Source organism: Lampetra fluviatilis, chromosome 33, assembly GCF_964198595.1.
Source record: "Lampetra fluviatilis chromosome 33, kcLamFluv1.1, whole genome shotgun sequence".
Taxonomy (NCBI): domain Eukaryota; kingdom Metazoa; phylum Chordata; class Hyperoartia; order Petromyzontiformes; family Petromyzontidae; genus Lampetra; species Lampetra fluviatilis.
In genome coordinates, this window is record NC_136307.1 from 6,289,862 (window position 1) to 6,310,290 (window position 20,429).

A 20,429-nucleotide genomic window follows, 5' to 3' on the forward strand; every position below is an offset into this window, starting at 1 on the left:
CAGGTAAGGCTCACTCAGCTCTGTAGCTCTTTTTCAGAAGCGACCTGGCCACAAGTGATAGCGTCAACGAAGTGGCTTATCACGTGGACGTTTGTCCCAGCCATTAAATACTCTAAACGTATGTTTCTAAATGTGGAGGGAAAATCCGGAGGACCCAGAGAGAAAATCCACACAACCACGGGGAGAGAGACATGGACACTCTAACTACACAGGCGTCAGGGTCGGAATCGAACCCATACCTGGCCACCGCAGCGCCCCCCCCCACTCGCACACCTAGACACACACACCTAGACACACACCTAGACACACACACACCTAGAGACACACACACCAAGACACACACAAACCTAGCCACACACACACACCTAGAGACACACACACCTAGACACACACACCTAGACACACACACCTAGACACACACACACCTAGACACACACACCTAGACACACACACCTAGAGACACACACACCTAGACACACACACACACCTAGACACACACACCTAGACACACACACCTAGACACACACCTAGACACACACACACCTAGACACACACCTAGACAGACACACACACACCTAGACACACACACACCTAGACACACACACACACACCTAGAGACACACACACACCTAGACAGACACACACACACCTAGACACACACACACCTAGACACACACACACACACACCTAGACACACACACACCTAGACACACACACACCTAGACACACACACACCTAGACACACACACACCTAGACACACACACACCTAGACACACACACCTACACACACACACACCTAGACACACACACACCTAGACACACACACACCTAGACACACACACACCTAGACACACACACACCTAGACACACACACACCTAGACACACACACACATGCATACCTTGCGCAGACGTGACCACAAACCCACATTCGTATGCACTGTACTCCAGTGTGTGTGTGATTGCGCGAGGGGTGATTACGGCTGCGTTATTTGTGTGACGTTGGTTCTCGGCCAATTCCACTGACTCCCCACCGCACCACTCCATAGCCTGCACCCACCACCACCACGGCATTCATCGACAACTGTGCCAACCCACTACTTGTACACCACCACCAACCATACCCCACCATGCCAACCCATCACCCAAACCACTAAGTTCGTATTTAACCGTGCCAACCCGCCACTCACATAACGCCACCACTACCAGCATCCATACCCCCATCATGCCAACACATCACACACACACCACCACCATCCATACCTCACCATGCCAACACATCACCCACACACCAACACCAAAAGACGAAGACAGAACAAAGATCCCCCGTGTAGCCTGTAACACTGTTGGGGCAAGTGCTGTTAGCAAGCACCTGTGAAGGCCGGCACGGCACACGAGGGGGTAGGTGGCCGACACCACGCCCGGCCGCCTTTGTCTCCCCAGTGGCGATGTTTACACACCGCACCACTTACTCAATGAGCGCACCACCACCACCAACCACCACCACCACGGACCACTACATTCACATTCAACGGTGCCAATCCGCCACTCACACACCACTGCCACCATCACCACTGCCAGCATCAATACAATTTACATACATCGGTGTGCATTCGTGTGTATACATTACTCTGCATTAGTGTGTGCCTGTGTATGCCGTAGGTGCTCCCTAATAGCACTTGCCTCAAGAGCCAGAACATAAACATTACTCTACGCCGTGCATTATGGTCTTTGTGTGATTGTGCGCTGGTGTGTGTGTGTGTGCCGGTGAGTTCCAGTGTTTGCTGGCGTGTGCATGTGCCGGTGTGTGTGTGTGTGCCAGTGTGTGTGTGTGTGCCAATGTGTGTGTGTGCCAGTGTGCCAGTGTGTGTGTGTGCCAGTGTGTGTGTGTGTGCCAGTGTGTGTGTGTGTGCCAATGTGTGTGTGTGCCAGTGTGTGTGTGTGTGCCAGTGTGTGTGTGTGTGCCAGTGTATGTGTGTGCCAGTGTGTGTGTGCCAGTGTGCCAGTGTGTGTGTGTGCCAGTGTGTGTGTGTGTGCCAGTGTGTGTGTGTGTGCCAGTGTATGTGTGTGCCAGTGTGTGTGTGCCAGTGTGCCAGTGTGTGTGTGTGCCAGTGTGTGTGTGTGTGCCAGTGTGTGTGTGTGTGCCAATGTGTGTGTGTGCCAGTGTGTGTGTGTGTGCCAGTGTGTGTGTGTGTGTGCCAATGTGTGTGTGTGCCAATGTGTGTGTGTGCCAGTGTGTGTGTGTGTGCCAGTGTGTGTGTGTGCCGGTGTGTGTGTGTGTATGCCAGTGTGTGTGTGCCAGTGTGTGTGTGCCAGTGTGCCAGTGTGTGTGTGTGCCAGTGTGTGTGTGTGTGCCAGTGTGTGTGTGTGTGCCAGTGTGTGTGTGTGCCAGTGTGTGTGCCAGTGTGTGTGTGTGCCGGTGTGTGTGTGTGTATGCCAGTGTGTGCTGGGGAGCGGTAGTGTAGCGGTTAGCGCACTGCACTGCAAACCCGACGACACGAGTTTGATTCCCACTCACGGTCAACACCAGTGACGATTATCCGAACTGATCATGGGCTTTGCCTAGGTCTGCTCAGCCTCAAATGAGTACCTGGGGCGTTGTTTCAACATCACCACTAGGGAGACAAAGGCGGCTGGGCGTGGTGTTGGCCACCCACCCCCTCGTGTGCTGTGCCAGAACGTCACAGGCGCTCGCTAACAGCACTTGCCCCAACAATCCGTTACAGGCTATAAGGGGGATCTTTGTCTCTGTGTGTGTGTCAGTGTGTGTCAGTACATAAATCCATGCCACATCATTTCACCAGCTCTTAAAGTTGGGATGTCTGTCTGCTTACTCGGTAAAAAAAAAATCCTCAACAACAACAACAACAAAACCACCCCCACAGCCAACGCTGCCCAAGATTCGTCTGCCAAAACGCACAACATCCGTGTGTTTAAATAATGTGTGTGTGAGAGAGAGTAAATTATTTATTTAACGCGCATGGCACGACCGCAGACGTTTTTTTTGTCGAAAAGCTTTTAAAATCGCTGTCCGTTTCCGCTCGGCTCTGTTCGTTTAAGCCGGCGGCTTTTGTCTCCTGGAGCCGGTGAGAGTGAACGATTGTGGGGCCGTTCGTGCCGAGTGCCAGGTGGATGAACATGCGTGGGCATCATTTGCCCCAGCGTTCGTTCGCTGGCTCGCACAAGGCAACATTTTGACTTTCGACTCATTCTTGTCAATATCACAGGAATAATGTTTGGGGTTTTTCTTTACAGCTCACTCTCTCTCGGTTTTTCGTGCGCCGATTTCCCCGGGGTTATTTTTTGTTAGTTTTCACGCACTCGCTGGTTTACATAATTAGCTGCTCCTCACTTGTCAACGGGTCAGTGCCTCGATCGGTGACCCCGTGACCGCCGCACACACTGTGGCAAGTACATCTTAGGACTTTAATAACAAGAACAACAAACAGAAAGCGGATTCGAAGCCCCACACAGTACGTGTGTTTACACAGTCTGGTCTGCACGTGTTTTTCCATTCTCTGCGTTTCTGTTTTACCTGAGTGCACTCCCTTCCCCAATTTCTACAGAAAATCGACTTAAAGGGGCCTTATTTTGAGGCCTAAATTCGAACTTGAAAGCAAATAAGGGCAGGGAAGGGCATGACTGAGGCTGTAATGGAATTTTGTTCTTTGGCGTTTGAGATAATTTCGTAAAAGCTGCATAAATTTTAAAAAAAAAAATTAAATATATAATAATTCCTGAGGTGGCCAGATGGCTCAGAGGTCAGAGCACTGGCCTGGCACAGCTGACACCTGGGTTCGAATCCAGGTCACAAACACCACCAGTGATTAATCCGGGTTCTCAAGTGCACCATGTTGATGGCATGAGCCTGGTCACCAATGGCTGCCAACAAACAAGCCAAAAACATTATGTAAAAATATGCTTCTACACTTGATTAGGCAAAATTCCAGCTCTCTGAATGATCTTCCACGTGATGAGCATCCTGTCATATTCATAGCGGATAGGAAAGGGCTACCCTCTACTCTGTGCAGCGGTCACACTTGAAGTGTTCTCTGAGGTGGGTCTGTGATGTCCGCTTCCACGTGCCATTCTCTTACGACAAGGGTTGCACTGCTCTGCGGATATTTGAAAGATGCCGCGACGCTGATAGCACAGTCAAGATTAAATTGTGGAAAACATGAATTAATTTGAGAATAATTATTTAGATTCCTTCTCCACCTCAACTCTGAATGATTTTTTCACCCTCCCACATCTTCCCTTCTCCCTCCTTGGTCCACTCTGCAGGCACCACGGAACGGGTGGCGTTGATTCAGGGATCGCCCGATGCCCTCAACTCTGTGCATGACTTCATCGCCGAGAAGATCCGGGAGATGCCCCCGAGTCCTGGCGATCGTGGCGGCGGAGGTGGCGGCGGCTCCGGAGGAGGAATGTTGGGTAACGGAGGAGCCCACGGCGAGAGCGACGGGGCCGTGGGGAGATTCGAAGGCTCCGCGGGGCCCCTTCCTCCGCAGACGGCCGTCAGCTCCGACCGCATGAAGCAGGTGCGTCGGCGAGATCGCTCGCTCACTCCTCGGTGTCTCGCTCGGTCACTCCATCCATTGATCGCTCGATTACTCGCTCTCTCTCCAAAGGTATTCACACGATCGTTCACTAACTCACTTGTTCACTCCATCGCTCAATCACTTCCTTGGTCACTCTCTCACTCACTTGCACAGTCACGAGATTGCCTTCTTCGTTACTCGCTCAATAGCTCATTCACTCAGTCACTCGCTTAAAAACTATTTCAGTCGCACGCGTGACCTCTGTATTGGATCAGTCGTTTCATCGCGCGATCTCTCAATCGTTTTACTCGATCGCTTGCGCCAACTCTTTATAGCTTGATCGATCACTTGATCATCGAGCTAGCGGTGAAAATTCCTCATTCCCTTGGGATCAGTCTCTTCATAGGACAACCGCTACTGACTCGCAACTGAGTGGTACCTATTTTATCGACCGTGGATGGAAAATGACGATGACCATCGGTTGAGTCAGCCCCAACTGAGATATGAACGCTCGGCCTTCTCCCCCATGTGTCCCGTGAATCAGGCTCCCCGCCAGCATTGAGGCCCAGGCAGAAAAAAAACATGTAATAATTTCCCTGGCGCGAGCTGCGCCGCACAGATGGTGCTGCGCGACGCATCTCATTACGCTCAAATTAAACTCGTTAATCGAGAGGTTGATTGCGATGCGCCGGCACTGCTGCCGCTCTGTTCGGCTCTGGCCACGGCGCTCTCGCTTGGCTGTTGCTTCAGCTGCCGTCATTCTATCCCGGTCGCCGCGCGCCATCGGATACGGGCGCTGATTTGCCCAGCTTTCCTTTTCATTATTAACGTCGGGATTCTTACTCCGACGAGCGAGAAGGGACGCGCTCGAATCGCGGGGCCCACGTCGCCTGCTGCTCTGGTGACACGTGGCGCCGAGGGTACTCTATTGTGGGGGGGCGATGGCGCAGTGGGTAATGCGCTGCGCTACAAACCCGGCGACCTGAGTTCAATTCCCGCTCATGAGCAATGACAGCGAAGGGATATTTAAACCGGTCCTGGGCCTCCCCTAGGTCGGCTCAGCCTCAAAATGAGTACCCGGTGCTGTGCGTAAACATAGCAAACTAGGAAAACGGAGGCGACTGGGTGTGGTGCTGGCCACCCACCCCTTTGTGTGCCGTGCCGGCCTTCATGAGTGTTCGCTAACAGCACTCGCCACAATAGTCTGCTGTACACGCCTATGCGACCGGTAATTTCGTGAGCAAAAAAAAATCGGTGACGAAAATATGAATCAACAACTTGGTTTGTAATTTTATTTTAGTCCGCGACGGCTGCTAGTACTCGAAAGTTAAAAAGCGTAACGATGACTGTGTAATTGCTGGCGAAACGTCGAACTCAGATTGTAAATGTTGTGGCTTGGCTCTTCAACACACCGGTTAGTGCTGTACTAGTGAAGAATTGGCACGTTCTGTTTACGTGACAACCCTTACTAGTTGGCTGTGTCGGGTAGTGGTGGGTTTTAACGACACATTTATATATTTACGCGATCTAACCCCCCCAAAAAATCTCTATTATGGATGATATTGGTCGCGAAAGCCTACGTGTTAAACTGATAACTGTGACTGCCTACCAAAGGCCGAAATGCGAGTGACTGTGACGAGATTAAATCAACGAGTCTGAAAGATGTCGCAGACGAAGGTAATGTAGTCACGTGATTAGCGATCGCGGTGCACTGAGCAACACCAAACATGGCAATTCGCTGCACGTGTACACGAAACCATTTGACTGAATTCACCAACTGGAATTGTTAGACGGCAGACTTAGGTAATAGACGTTTCTCTCAGCAACGTTACTTTAGCAAGAGAGAAACGTGTACAAAACCACCGCGCGCGAATGTGACGATGACGACGGCGTGACAAATGAACGGTCCATCTGCAGCTGGCCTCGCAGGGATTACAGCGCATCGCAAAGACGGCGGAGAACAGACCGCCGCTTTGGGGGATCAATTTGGATGAGCGATCATGGGAAGCGACTGGAATTTGGGATGATGGCAGTGCGGAGGCATGCATTGCCGCTCCCACGCCATCCACGCTTTCCTTTCACCCCTCTTGACATTTCTGTTTTCCATTTCCTCGTGGTAATAGTAGTAGTCATAATAATTGTAGGGATGTGTCTTGTTTCTTGCGCATTCCTCCTGTCGTCACCAACAAATCAGCCCGAACGTGATTTGCCGTTGTACGTTTGCCCGCGTCCGATGATCGATGACAATGAGAAGCACGTGGTTGTCAAAGTGCACTTGGCAGCTTGCAAAAAACCAGTGCCATTGGTAAGGGCAGTGGGGGATTGTGGGCCAGGGTTGAGGAGGCTATGAAAACTCTGCATCGGGTTTCCCGGTCTGAGGTGACAGTGTTTGTCCATCTGTGCTCAAGTGCTATGTATGTGGAACCCATCTCCATGTGAGAAGGGTGGATGATGATGATGGTGACGATGACGACGACGTTATTACGACGTTGATATCAATGGTTATGATAATGAGGATGATGACAATGTGAGTTTGATATTGATAACCACGATAATGATGCTACCAATAATGATGTTACAACATTGATATCAATGGTTATGATAACGATGATGATGATGACGTTATTACAAAGTAGATAATGGTCGTGTATTCATAATGTTGTTGAAATAATTACGATGTTGATATCGATGGTCATGGTAATGATTATGATGATAATCATTACAATGCTGATGATGACATCTGCTATTATGACATTGATAACACCAATGACGACGACGACGATGATAATATTGACGACACCGATGAGAACTATCACACCGACAACGATGAACTTGACGATCACGGTGATGATGATGATGGTCCTGAGCCGACCCCGCGTGGGAACTGGGCTCCCAGCCTCCCGACCTCCTGACCTTTTGACCTCGCGATCACATGATCCCGAGTGCTGCCCTCTGACTGCACCTCCTCCAAGCGCGGCGCTGAACCAACGCGTGGGGAAAGGGGGCCACTGAGCGAATGCTGGGGACGTCTCTCGTTGCACAACTCATCTCCCTCTTGGTGGCCAAGAATACCCGGAGCAATGAAAGCTGGGAAATTATCCGTGTATTTAAAGCGTTGGGAAGGGGGGTGGTGGTGAGGGGGGGTGGTTTGGTGATTGGGTTGGCATCGTGGTGTGACACCGGAGTTGTGTGGGGGCGGCCGTGGTGGCGGTGCCACGTGTTTATCGATTTTTTTTGGCAGTCCCTTCGCTGTTGGAGGTGGTGGCGGTGGCCATACAAATCTGTTTTGATTAATCGCACCGCACATGTTTCCCATTTTCTAAATATTTGTTAGTGCGTTCTGAAATCACACACACACACACGCGCATGGTCGCTCATCAAGACACAGCCAAAGACACAGATCCCCTGTATAGCCGTCCCACTGTCTGGGAGGGGGGGAGTGGTGTTGTTAGCGAGCACCTGTGAAGGGCGGCATGGCATACGAGTGCGTGACGTAGTCAGCATCACATCCAACCAAATCTTCTTTGTCTCCCCCGTGCTCTATGTTTACGCACTGCGACAGTTAAGACTGAGTTGACCGATGTGTGCACGTGCACATGCACAGCAGTGGTGGCCATAGGGCAGCAGTCCACAAGGCAAATGCCCGGTGGGCCGGTGTGTGTGTGTGAGGAAATTGCAAACCTGATCAGAGTAATTTTTTTTATTAAAATGTTTTATTGCTTCGAATGTGTACGCTTCGTTGCTTATTTACTTGCTCAGTTGCCATTACATCCCATATTCGGCAGCCCCAAAGATGCTTCCTCGCGGGCCCATTTGTTTTTTGGACCAGCCCAGATGGCAACATCACTATAATAAGTCACATCGCAAATCTAGCCAATACAGTACGTCGCATAACCCATTTTTAAAAATAAATAATTGCCCATAGCCCGAATTTGGGCCGGTGTGTTTACAAATGTGTTTACACAGTCTAGTCTACACGCGTTTTTTTTCCATTCTCTGCGATTCTATTTTACCTGAGTACACTCCCGTCCCCAATTTCCACAGATAATTATCAGATAATTGTCTGTGGAAATTGGGCACCTTCACCACACTTTCTTTTCATATGCCCGTGCTTGTTTTCAAAACTCCCTACTTAAAGGGGCCTTGTTTTGAGGCCTACAATCAAACTCGAAAGCAAAGAAGGACATGACTGAAGCTGTCATGGAATTTTGTTCTTTGATGTTTGAGATAATTTCGTAAAAGCTGCATTTCCCAACATTTTAAATAAAATAACTATATCATTATTCCTGAGGTGGCCAGATGGCTCAGAGGTCAGAGCACTGGCCTGGCACCGCTGCGACCTGGGTTCGAATCCAGGTCACAACCACCACCTGTGATTCAACCGCGTTCTCAAGTACACCGTGTTGATGGCCTAAGCCACGTCACCAATGACTGCCAACAAACAAACAAAAACATTACGTAAAAATGTGGTTCTACACTTGATTAGGCAAAATACCAGCTCTCAGAATTACAATGTTGATCTGCCATGTGACGAGCATCATGTCATATTTACAAATGCTTGGGCAGATTTTTAGTGTCAGTTAGTCACTGGTGGTGTAGTCGTTTGCACACTGCCCTTACGATGCTGGTGACTCAGTTGTTGCCGTAAATACCTCTCTAGGATGAAAGTGATCTTTGTATTTGTTGTACGATCTCGTTGCAATTAGAGATGGATGGTTTGGGTTCGAGATTTGGGTCAGTATTTTTTTTTATTCCCAAGAAAATCTAAAATATTTATACATTCTCAACACTGATTGGGTCAAACTAAGGTCAAAGCTCGCTCACTCTATAGCCCAGATCTACAACACCCACTCTTAATTACCCCGGAACCACACCTAGAACCCATCACCCACTGATTCCCAAATGTGGACTGTAGAGTGGATGATGATTTCTGTATCTGGGCGAAAGCATGGGTGTTGATTTCCAAATATGGGCTGTAGAGTGGGTGATGAGTTCTGAATCTGGGCTATAGGATGGGTGCTAAGTTGTAGGTCTGGCCTATAGGGTGGATTATGAGCCCTGGGTCTGATCTATAGAGATGACATTGGTTTCGTAGATCAAGAAAGCTGGAGACACCCAAGACCTTGTTTTGAATGCAAATGAAAATCCACTTTAAAAGATACAGCGCCAGTGACACAAACACATCTGTAGCCCACATCATCGTCACCATCAACACCGACACTTCCTCTGACTACCCTGTGATTTACATTTTTGTGACATACACATTGAAGAAACCTGCCAAATGTGTCCGAACGTGTGTGTGAGTGAGCGAATCCATCTGTGCGCGCGTGATTATACGCAGGCGCCGGTGTCGTCTCGCTGACCCACCCACTTAATTTTGCGCAGTGGGTGTGGGGGGGGGGATGCGTTCGTTCGTATTAATAATTCAGCCGCCTTGGTTTAAGCAATGCCGGGATAAATAACGAGGCCTTTGCATCGATCCCACGGTAAATGTATTGCTCTGTAAATAAGGTCGCAAATAAACGAGCGCGCTGCGAATCGCCGCTCGCCAGTTGCCTTGCGCGTTCCGCGCGCGCGTTGGCGGATTTCCGTGCACGAAATATTCAACGGCTGCCAAACATTCCGATGACCATTTTTTTTTGCGGTTGCACACGGACAAGACAACCTTGTTGATGGGGGTTTTGTGGATCCAAGCAACAAGATCACCGGTTATGTAATTCAGCATAGTATAATTCAACACGTTATAATTCAGCACGTGATAATTCACCACGTGATCATTCAACACGTGATCATTCAGCACGTAAAAATTCAGTACATTATAATTCACCACGTTATAATTCACCACGTTATAATTCACCACGTGATCATTCAGCACGTGATAATTCAGCACGTCATAATTCACCACGTGATCATTCAGCACGTCATAATTCACCACGTTATAATTCACCACGTGATCATTCAGCACGTGATCATTCAGCACGTGATAATTCAGCACGTGATAATTCACCACGTGATAATTCAGCACGTGATAATTCAGTACGTGATCATTCAATACGTTATAATTCAGTATGTTATAATTCACCACTTTATAATTCACCACGTCATAATTCACCACGTGATAATTCAGCACGTTCCATTGCCCGTTCGTTGTCTGTGGTGTCCCCCTTTGCTTTCGCGTCGCAATACGGCGCGCCGTTAAGTCATCGTCGTCATCACCACCGTGAGCCATGGTCAATCCACTTCTGCTGGATGAATGCATGTCCTGCTTAGCTTCCGAGATCTGATGAGATCGGGTGCATACCTGGTGATTTTACCGTGCAATCGCATATTCTGGTATTGCTCTGTATATGTGTATACAATGCTGTATAGACTGACAGTGATATCAGTAAGTGTGCTATTCCTGCTCTCTGCTGACATTTCGCAACACGACTGGGAAAATGTAACCTTTTCGCCTCCGTTTACACAACTGAAAGCTCAGTGTTGTAAATATGGGGGATGGGGTGCAGGCAGATTGCTTGACATTCCCTCCTTCCCCTCGATGAGGCAGCAGGGCCCCCTGGGAAGAGTTCCCTGATTGGTTGGCTCTAACCGGTGCAGCAGGCGTCACCATGGCAACGGCGGGCCATTACCACGGCAACCACTGCTCGTTCCTTCTGCAATTTGCGATTTTTTCCCTCAATTTTTTCTGGGTTCTTTTTTTAAATGAACCGAAAGCGCCCTTTGTGTGGTCTTTCAATTCCTTTGGCTTGAAAAAAATACTTAACGTTTATTTGTCATCATCAAGATTATCATCCTCACCATCAGCATCATCATCAGCATCATCATCACTACCAGCATCATCATCATCAGCAGCATCATCATCACCACCACCAGCATCATCACCACTTCCTTCAGTGGTGTAACTGGGTGGACATGGGCCCTGGTGCAAGGAATTAAATGGGGAACCCCGTCCAAATCTCTCCAGGCGATGGGTTTCCGGTGCAGTTGCACCGCCTGCACACTCGACAGCCCCAGTTATACTTCCTCTCTTGGCCTCTTCTTTTGACCTCTTACGACCTTTGACCCTTGACCCCTAAGCCTCCTGGCAAATGCTCTCTGGAAATATAGAACTGAACGCGACGCGATTAGCAAGGGTTTAACAAAAATGCAACTAAGTTGAAATCGCAGAAATAGATAGAAAATTTTAAATTGGAGGCTTTGAACCATGCAGTATGGGTCCACACCCTCCCACCCACCATGTCAGCACTGTGCCTGCCCCCCTCTCTCTCCCTCCCTGGATTTACAATAAGATGTAGGAAGAATAACTTGACTTAATCAAATAATATTGTATTTGAATAAGCCGAGGTAAATTACTGTTTTCCCAATTTTAATTTGGGTTCCTCTGCTAAACGGCTGCTGTTGGCATCACGTGCTGCGGTGACTTTATAGCTGGTCCTGATTAGAACTGTCTATGAATTGGATGGAACTTGCCACGCGTAGCTTATTTCGTCTTAAATTGTATCCACTGTGCCCCAAAAGCACCTTTTCCATAATATATAACGACCTTTAAATTTGTGTCTTGTTTGATCCATCAAACAACTTTCATTTAAGTAAATAATGATAGATTAATATAAACTTGGCTGTCTGTCTCTGTTTTCAAAAGTAAAAGTGGGACAATATCCTTGTTGATTACAATCGAGATGTATATTAATAATTAAATTGAATAATGATTATTCGTGATCAATAATTGTCATGCCTTTGTCAATCCACTGCTGGACAAAGGTCTGCCCACACCATGTCATTTTTTTTTTGATTTGAAGCTTTCGTGATTGCAAGGATTCATATTCTAAGGTTTTCGGTAAAGTCACGTAGGTAAAAAATTAAAATTACTAAAAGTAAAATAAAAATAAATTTAAAATCACGACGTTTCGGAGGCAACACAAGCTTCCGTATTCAGGTGGAACCGTCACAGCACGACTGCTGTATCAAGTAAAGACTTGACGGTTCCACCTGAAGACGGAAGGTTGTGTTGCCTCCGAAACGTCGTGATTTTTATTTTATTTTTATTTTACTTTTATTAATTACAATTATTTACCTACGTGACTTTACTGAAAACCTTAGAATACACACCATGTCAGTTAAGGGGGTTGTTTGACCATACTTCACCACGCTGGGCAGTGGGTTGGTGAAGGTGGGTGCTGGGGGGGGGCAGGACTGGTTCAAATATCACTCAGCACTGATCCTGGCCAGGAATTAAACTCGGGTTAGCGGGTTTGGAGTTCTGTGCTAACACTGCGTCTCTGCTGCAGACAAATCATGACTGATTCTTCTTTGTTCTCCTTGCCTTGCCCTCCCCAGGAGTGATTAAACATGCAGCGTAAATATTTGTTCCTGAGATTGAGTTGAGACGTGTTTTTGTAAAGAATGTATACATTTGCAATTCCGTCCAATCGCATTTTCAAATAGCAATTGTTTGAAGCCCAGTGTCATCCCTTCTCATCAATCGGTTCAACAAAAAGCTAATTTAATTTATAAAGTGTCCATCATCAATTCGTCACTTCTGCTTGCCCCTTAACCCCCTGTCACTATCAATCTCTCTCCTTCCCACTCGCTCTGTATTAGTATCAATCCGTCTCTTCTTTTGGCACGTCCTCTCTCCGTGTTTGTGTCACCTTCATCATTTCTTTCTAAACTACCGAGCCCGCGTGAGTATCAACATAAATTAGCAACGCCTCATTCACATAATAAGAACAGTTACACGACATTTCCCCACTGAACTCAGATATTATCAGGGTGACGGTGCGCGAAAATTAATATTATATATTAGCAGAATTGTGGGGGTTGTGGATCAGCACAGGGAGAACAAGAAATTACCAAATCACCTCGATTCTTTGTTTTTCTCACTGTGCTCTTTTCGCAATTTCGTCACACATTAATTATCTTGTCTCTTTCTGTGCCCCCCCCCCCTCTCTCATTTGCCTCTCCCCATCCCTCTCATCCCTCTCGCTCCCTCGCCTTTTCTCCCACTCGCTCCGAGTGTGAAAACGAAGTGCCCGCCCCGCCCCCCGCCCCCCGCCCCCGACGGTCGCTATGGTAACGGCGTTGTCAAGTGCGTCTCCAAGGGGACGCAAAATAATAAAAAAAATAGAACAAGGGAATAAACACAAAATGGCCGCCTTACGACTCGCCACCCCTCCTCCTCCTCGCGCGCGTCGCCAAGGCAACCGCGGGGCCCCTGCGGGAATCATTTAAATTTGGTGTGAAGAGAAATACATTATTGAACGAGTAAACGCTTTAATTTAACACTCCCGTCAGCGGCATGCACCGCTGTATATCTACGTACGGCAATACGTGCGCGTGCGTGTGTATATTTAGAATGAAACATCTGAATTGCCACGTGTTGTGAATGTTTCTGCAGTAAAATGGCGCTGCACAGTTTCAAGGCCACGCAGGAGGCGCAGAGCCTTGACCAGTCCGACCCGAGGGGACTCCCAAGGCCAAAATCCTCCAAACAATCACGACCCTGCCGCCGGGGAGGGGGGGGGTCTCAAGGGCTCACCGAGGCTTTCCGCGGCAGAGATGTTGATTAAGTTACGCCGATACAAATGTTTAGACATTTAATCTCTAATTTAACTCTGTCACAAGATCAAGGATATTCATTCCCGAGAGGCCAAATTAAGCTGCGTGCATGTCTCTTACAACGAGGCCCACTGTTTTCGTTTGTTGTTCATGAAAGATGCGTGTGTAGCGGCCGTTTTTATAAGATTTTTGCTTCCATCTCGCTCTGACAAAATGCCTTCTTTGTCGCACAGAACATCATCGCCTGGCCTACCCCTTTCTTTAGCCCCCTCATGCCACGTTCCTCACAAATAATGGACTGTGCCGTCTTGGGTCGAATATAACTTGAATATCGTGGGACGTACGTAAATTTAGCTGCGACGGCAGCCACGGGACGAACTCCGCCTTTAAGCCGAGGAGAGAGGGAGAAGCCACGGGGGAATGGTCCAAACTTCTCTGCCAGGCTCAAATGGGCAGGTGGTCAGGCGGCAGGGCAGGCTTAACGCCGCCTTGGGAGAATTCAGAATTTGTAAATTAAAGTCTAAGCGTCTCGTCGCTTAAATTAGCGCTGGGCCAGCGCAACGTGTCTGTTTGCGAATCTGAGCCACTGCGGTCTAAAATTCCACATTCCTTGAGCGCTTGGCCGGATGGGGTGGGTGGGGGAAGTCACTTCATAAGGATTGCCACGTAAGTGGCATTCGCCCACTTTTATCAACCCCTTGTTCCCGGGCTTCGTTTTTTTTTAGCTTCATGCATTTGAAGCATTGACGACGCATGGACGAACGTTCTCACAGATATTTTATCCAACAGCCTGGGGTACGTGTGTCACAGTCGGCATCTAAAAAAGTCACCCAACCAGCAATTCTATGCGTTATCACAATTTGGGGTTAAAAAAAATCGATTACTTTATTTCTATTTTCACAATATAACCCAAAAAAACATTGATTATGAATATTGGTCATGAAAGCCTACATGTATATTTTTCTCTTTTTTACACCATTTTATTTGTATTGTATAATTGTATTCTGTCTAATTTGTATAGATTTATGTCCATTGTATTTCCTCAATGTAGCCATATTGCATATGATATGCATGTCATTTGCATAAATCGTTAATAATTACTTGTCGTACCACACATATTCATATCTTGTGAGCATATGAATAAATTTAAAAGTCAATCACATATTTTCTACAACAAAGCAAATGCGGTACGCAAGAACGGTCCACCGTGTTCGGTACAAACGAAGGGGTCCAAAGTAAAACTCCGTTGTGTTCTAAGACAGGAAAGAGAAAATGGAGAAAATGAAGAGAAGAATAACGTCTGTGATCGGTGCGACGTACCGGGCTGAGTCGAAATCTAAAAAATATAAACAAGAGAAGAATAATAGAGAGAGTCACGATCAGCAAATTCATCAAGGGGTAAAATGATAGAGCCAGCGGTGGCGGCGTAGAAATGGGATAAAAAAAAAGGTTTTTATTACAACTCAATGCGAGCCCGATACAAAGTGCCGATCACCGAACTAAGGGGGTGCAGGGAACGAAAGCAGCCCGAGACATGACAGGGCCCGACGAAGGGGGGAAGGAATCCGTTTTAATCGATGAGTCGGCACGTCGGTAAAGTGCGAGGTGGCGTGTCGTTCAGTGCGGTGACAATGAGAATGGGGTTAGAGGTCACTGCGCTCGTTCACGGTAACTCTCCCTGCACCGTGATTCCTGCTGTTTTCAAGGCCGTTACAGAAGGAGGGGATGAAACATCCATGGTGGTAGCCTTTCATCACCCAACCACCACCACCAATGAGCCGGTCTCCCTGCCTCCCACCACAATTCAGCTCTCTTCTTCCTCTAATCTCCTTGCGCCCCCCTGCCTCGATCGCCCCTAGTCCCCCACCTCGATCCCCTCTCACCATACATCAAACCTCGGGCCACTCTCACTCATTACCTAACAGCCCCCTACGCTCCCACTGTAACCCTGTGCCATTGCCCGTTCTATTTTGGAACTCAAGCAATGACAGTATGGTTAATCTGGCCGATGCCACAACAAACGACCCGTTGCCAAGTTGCTGCCAGTCATGACGTTCCTGGTCTCTTGTCCCGTAGACCAGGGCATGGATACCGTGCAGGAGAAGATTCGAATTTGATAGGGGAACTTTGGCGCCACGTTGCGACGACCAGGCACGCTGGTACATGGCATGGAAACAAATGCCGGTGATTCGAGGCGAGGATACGTGGTCTTCCAGTGCACCGTGGCTTCGGTGGCCGAAGTTGAGTCTCGACTACGGGGCCCGCCATGCCAGAAATGTTGACAACCACTGCCATAAACGTTTTTCCTAAGTCCAGTGCTCGGATCCTCCATTGCTCCTGGTATGCATCACTGCTCCCCCCACACACCTCCCGTACAGGGCTTAAATTCTCACGGTCGACTTCTCTCACAGACTGAAATAGGTACGTGACTCGTAGCCACAGCCACAGTGAGAGCTACACTGGATGTGCAGGCAAGAAAAAATTATAATTATGTTGGGTTACCGACCCCGATAGAACTTGCTGAAATGAAGCCCTACTCCACGTGGGAAAAAAAAAAAACTCTCGCAAGGAAACTGAACTGAGTTGGGCCACTGATCCAGTGCTTTCCTGCAAGGTGTCGGTAGTTCGCACAGAGATTTGCATGAATCTCCCAAAAGAAACCCACCTGGCTCTTTGGAGGCCAAGGAGTGGCGGTACAGCAAGTGGGTGTCGTGAACCTGTCCGCACGGAGCGCTGTCCCCTCATACGGTGTGGGTACGCCTCTGGGTGATCCACTTCATGCGAACTACTCGATGAGGGATTGACCAAAAACAATGTTGTGACCCTACTTATTGAAGACGTTACATTGCTGTTATTATTGAAAAGTCAAAAGGGTGCAGCCCTGCAATCGCTTGTTCACGCCATCGCTGGCGGAAGGGCCTCCAATAGAGGCAACCTCGGGGGGGGGGAGTGTATGTTTTGGCCTACTCTTCCACGCTGGGCTGACATCTCGGGCGACGTATCCACACTCTGCCGATCGGCGATAGCCGTGGTGGCGTACCCTTTATGGTCAAACAAACCCCTCTGACTTTCGCGGCTTGGGGCGGCAGTAGTGGCAGTGTGGGAGGTGGGGGGGGAGGCCTTCATCCAGCAGTGGACTGATCATAAGTGACAATAATTACGTAGGTCAGATAGAGGCATGAACAGAGTTGGTGGCGCAATGTGATGAATGGGTTTGACCAGATAAGAGCATAATGCATCGTAAATCTGAGCCGTTGTGAGATTAATCCCTGGAGGCAAAGCAACAGTGGCCATTGGTCTCTTGATCGACCGGCAACCTCCCTCCCATCTCCCCCACCACCTCTCCGTGATCTGCAGCTTACACCTAAACGCCCCCCCCCCCACACTCCCCACCAATTCACTATGCCCCCAGTCTGCAGTGTGGAAAGCCGGCTGAATTTTAATCCTCCCTTTATGCGTATCAGAATAGCGTGGCTCACAAAAGAATTCTGTCCATAAAAATGGCAGCGTGCGTTGCGTGCTCGCGCGGAGCGGTGGCGCAGTGGTTAGCGCACTGCGTTACGAATCCAGTGGCCCGCTCGCAGCCAACATGGGTGACGGATATCTGTACCGGTCCTGCGCCTCCGCTAATTGAGTACCTGTGAAGGCTGACCCCGGGACACGAAAGGGCTGGTGTGGTCACGACCACGCCTGGCCGCCTTTGTCTCCCCAGATATGATGTTTGTGTCCTGAGAGAGTGCGTTTACACACTGCATCAGGTACTCATTCGAGGCTGAGTCAACCTAGGGGAAGCCCAGGACCGCTTGAAATATTCGTCGGAATTAAAATCTCGGGTCGAGGGGTTTGTAGCGCAGTGCGCAAACCATTGCGGTGCAGGCACACACACGCTAACATGCACACCACATGCGCATATCCACACGTGTGTGTGTGTGTGTCCGCACGGTCGTGCAGTGGTTCGCGCGCTGCACTACAGACCTGGCGAAACGAGTTCGATTCCCGTTCACGGCCAACACCAGTGACGATTATCTGAACCAGTCCTGGGCCTCCCCAAGGTCGACTCAGCCGTAAATGAGTAGGCTGAAGCAGTGTGTGAACAGTCTCTCGGGACACTGGGGAGACGAAGGCAGCCATTGTATGTATGTTGAACATCTTTCAGAATCGGAGGTGGAGGCGTGGTGCTGGCCACACCAGTGTGATGTTATCTCCCTCGCCTGGTATGCAGGAGGTCAGAATCAGAGTATGTATTTAGACAAAAGGAATCTGATTAGCTATGAAGTCTCTTTTTCAGAGATGTCCAGTAGACATCTGGGTTTGGTCCCGGCCCTGACGTCTGCTGTATATTTGGAGTTTGCATATTCTCCCCGTGGCCACGTGGATTTTTCTCCGTGTCCTCCGGTTTTTTCCCTCCACATTTAGAAACGTGCGTTTAAATTATGTGGCTGCAATATATTTCCACAAGATAAGCCACTTCCTTGAGCTATCATTTATGGCCAGGTCGTTTCTGAAAAACGGTTAATAGCTCAGTGGACTTTAGGGTTCGTGAAATTGTCTGCACGGAGTGTTATCTCCTCACATGTGGGTATTCCTATGGATGCTCCACTTTCTGCAAGCATACTCAATAAGGAATTGACCAGAAAGGCTGCGTGACCCTCCTGATTAAATATATCACTATTATTGAGAATGATAAAGGTGCAGCCTTTCAATTGCTTGCTTACAGCAACGCTGGCAGAAGAGCGTGTTGATGGATTAGCACAATGGAAGGTTTGCGGTATTCCCCCGGAGTGGGCGAGCTGGGTTGAGCGTGTTGATGGATTAGACACAGGCGGTTCGTAAATTTCATCCCGGAAAGTCCAGTTGTGCCGTTTGGCACGCCACATCCACCCCCCACCTTCTTTGTGCTCTTCGTGCCCCATAAATCCCATAAACGTGTTTATAGGAATGTAGGGTACAATAACATTATTATGCATAGGTGGTACCTTGTACTCTCGTGGTAGTGCCTTACACAGATAATCCTGCATGCCAACGTAACCCCTTGTCTCCCTTCCCGCGTTCCCTGTCCCCCGCGTTCTGCCGCCCCCCCCCCCGTTTCGCCGCCGCGCAGGCCAAGGTCATCGTGCCCAACACGACGGCGGGCCTTCTCATCGGCAAGGGCGGCGCCACCGTTAAGTGGATCATGGAGCAGTCGGGGGCCTGGGTGCAGCTGTCGCAGAAGCCGGAGGGCGGCATGCTGGTGGCGGGCGGCGTGGTGGCGGCCGCTGCCGCCGCTGCGGCCGCCGCGGCCGCGGGCGGTGGGCCGCCCGGCGTGGCGCTTGGTGGCCTGCAGGAGCGCGTCGTGACGGTGAGCAGGATCAAAATCAGTATTTTTCGATTTAAAGCTTTCGTGACTGCAAGGATTCATACTCTTAGGTTTTTTCGGTAAAGTCACGTAGGTAAAAAAGAAAATTAAAATTAATAAAAGTTAAATAAAAAATCACGACGTTTCGGAGGCAACACAAACTTCCGTCTTCAGGTGGAACCGTCACAGTAATACAGCAATCGTGCTGTGACTTGATACAGCAATCGTGCTGTGATGGTTCCACCTGAAGACGGAAGCTTGTGTTGCCTCCGAAACATCATGAGCCATAAACATACAACAAAACGAAACCATACCCATCCTACCAGCCAAAGCCCACCGAGGTATTAACTTATTTTTCAGAAGTGACCTGGCCACAGATGATACCTCGACAAAGTGGCTTATCATTCGGACATTTATAGTAGCAAAATAATCGAAATAATGCCGCTGGTTCCAGTGCCACCGGTCCGGTTCAGGGGTGGATTTTTGCAATCCGTGAAATGGCAGAAGCGGTAACGTGAGATGACGTACAGCACAATTAAGTGAATAGAAATCGGGGATAAAAACGATTGCATTCACAAAAGTTGGCTCGAGCAAATTACTTTATTTTTTATGTTTGACAGTTCTGCAACCACCCAACTCTGTAGCATGACTTTGCTTAAGAAATTGGGGTAAGGGGGGGTGCATGTGCTTCTCGAGAATGTGTAGCACCGATTTTAATCTAGCGTAATAAAACTCGCCACATTCGTCAGCAATAAGGCAGAGAAAGATGTCTCCGCTGGGAAGAAATGCCATTGCCCGAAACGTCGCATATTGGTGTCCCTGACGAACTTATCGAGTGTTTGTTAATCGTCGTCTTCGTTGTTGTTTAAACGAACGCAAGATGCTAAACACAATCGTCACTTGTTTATGGTGCCGTGGCTCGCGCGCCTCCTCGGTACACGAGGAAAGGGCGCCGCGTCGCGCATTGCCGAATGTTTGTAACAGTTTCTTTGTTGA

General features: G+C 48.8%; 1 protein-coding gene across 2 annotated transcripts in view; it reads left to right on the plus strand.

Annotated features, from left to right (window-relative positions):
* The window catches only part of LOC144943990 (RNA-binding protein Nova-1-like), a 62,036-nt gene that overhangs the window by 26,453 nt on the left and 15,154 nt on the right, over positions 1-20,429 (plus strand). For both annotated transcript variants that reach the window (XR_013639549.1, XM_078871937.1), the window contains exons 3-4: positions 4,284-4,540; positions 19,200-19,436. Coding sequence is in view for 1 of the 2 variants with exons in the window: in XM_078871937.1 (XP_078728063.1) it covers positions 4,284-4,540; positions 19,200-19,436 (494 nt within the window). In the remaining variant the exon portion in view is untranslated. The remainder of the gene's footprint in view (positions 1-4,283; positions 4,541-19,199; positions 19,437-20,429) is intronic.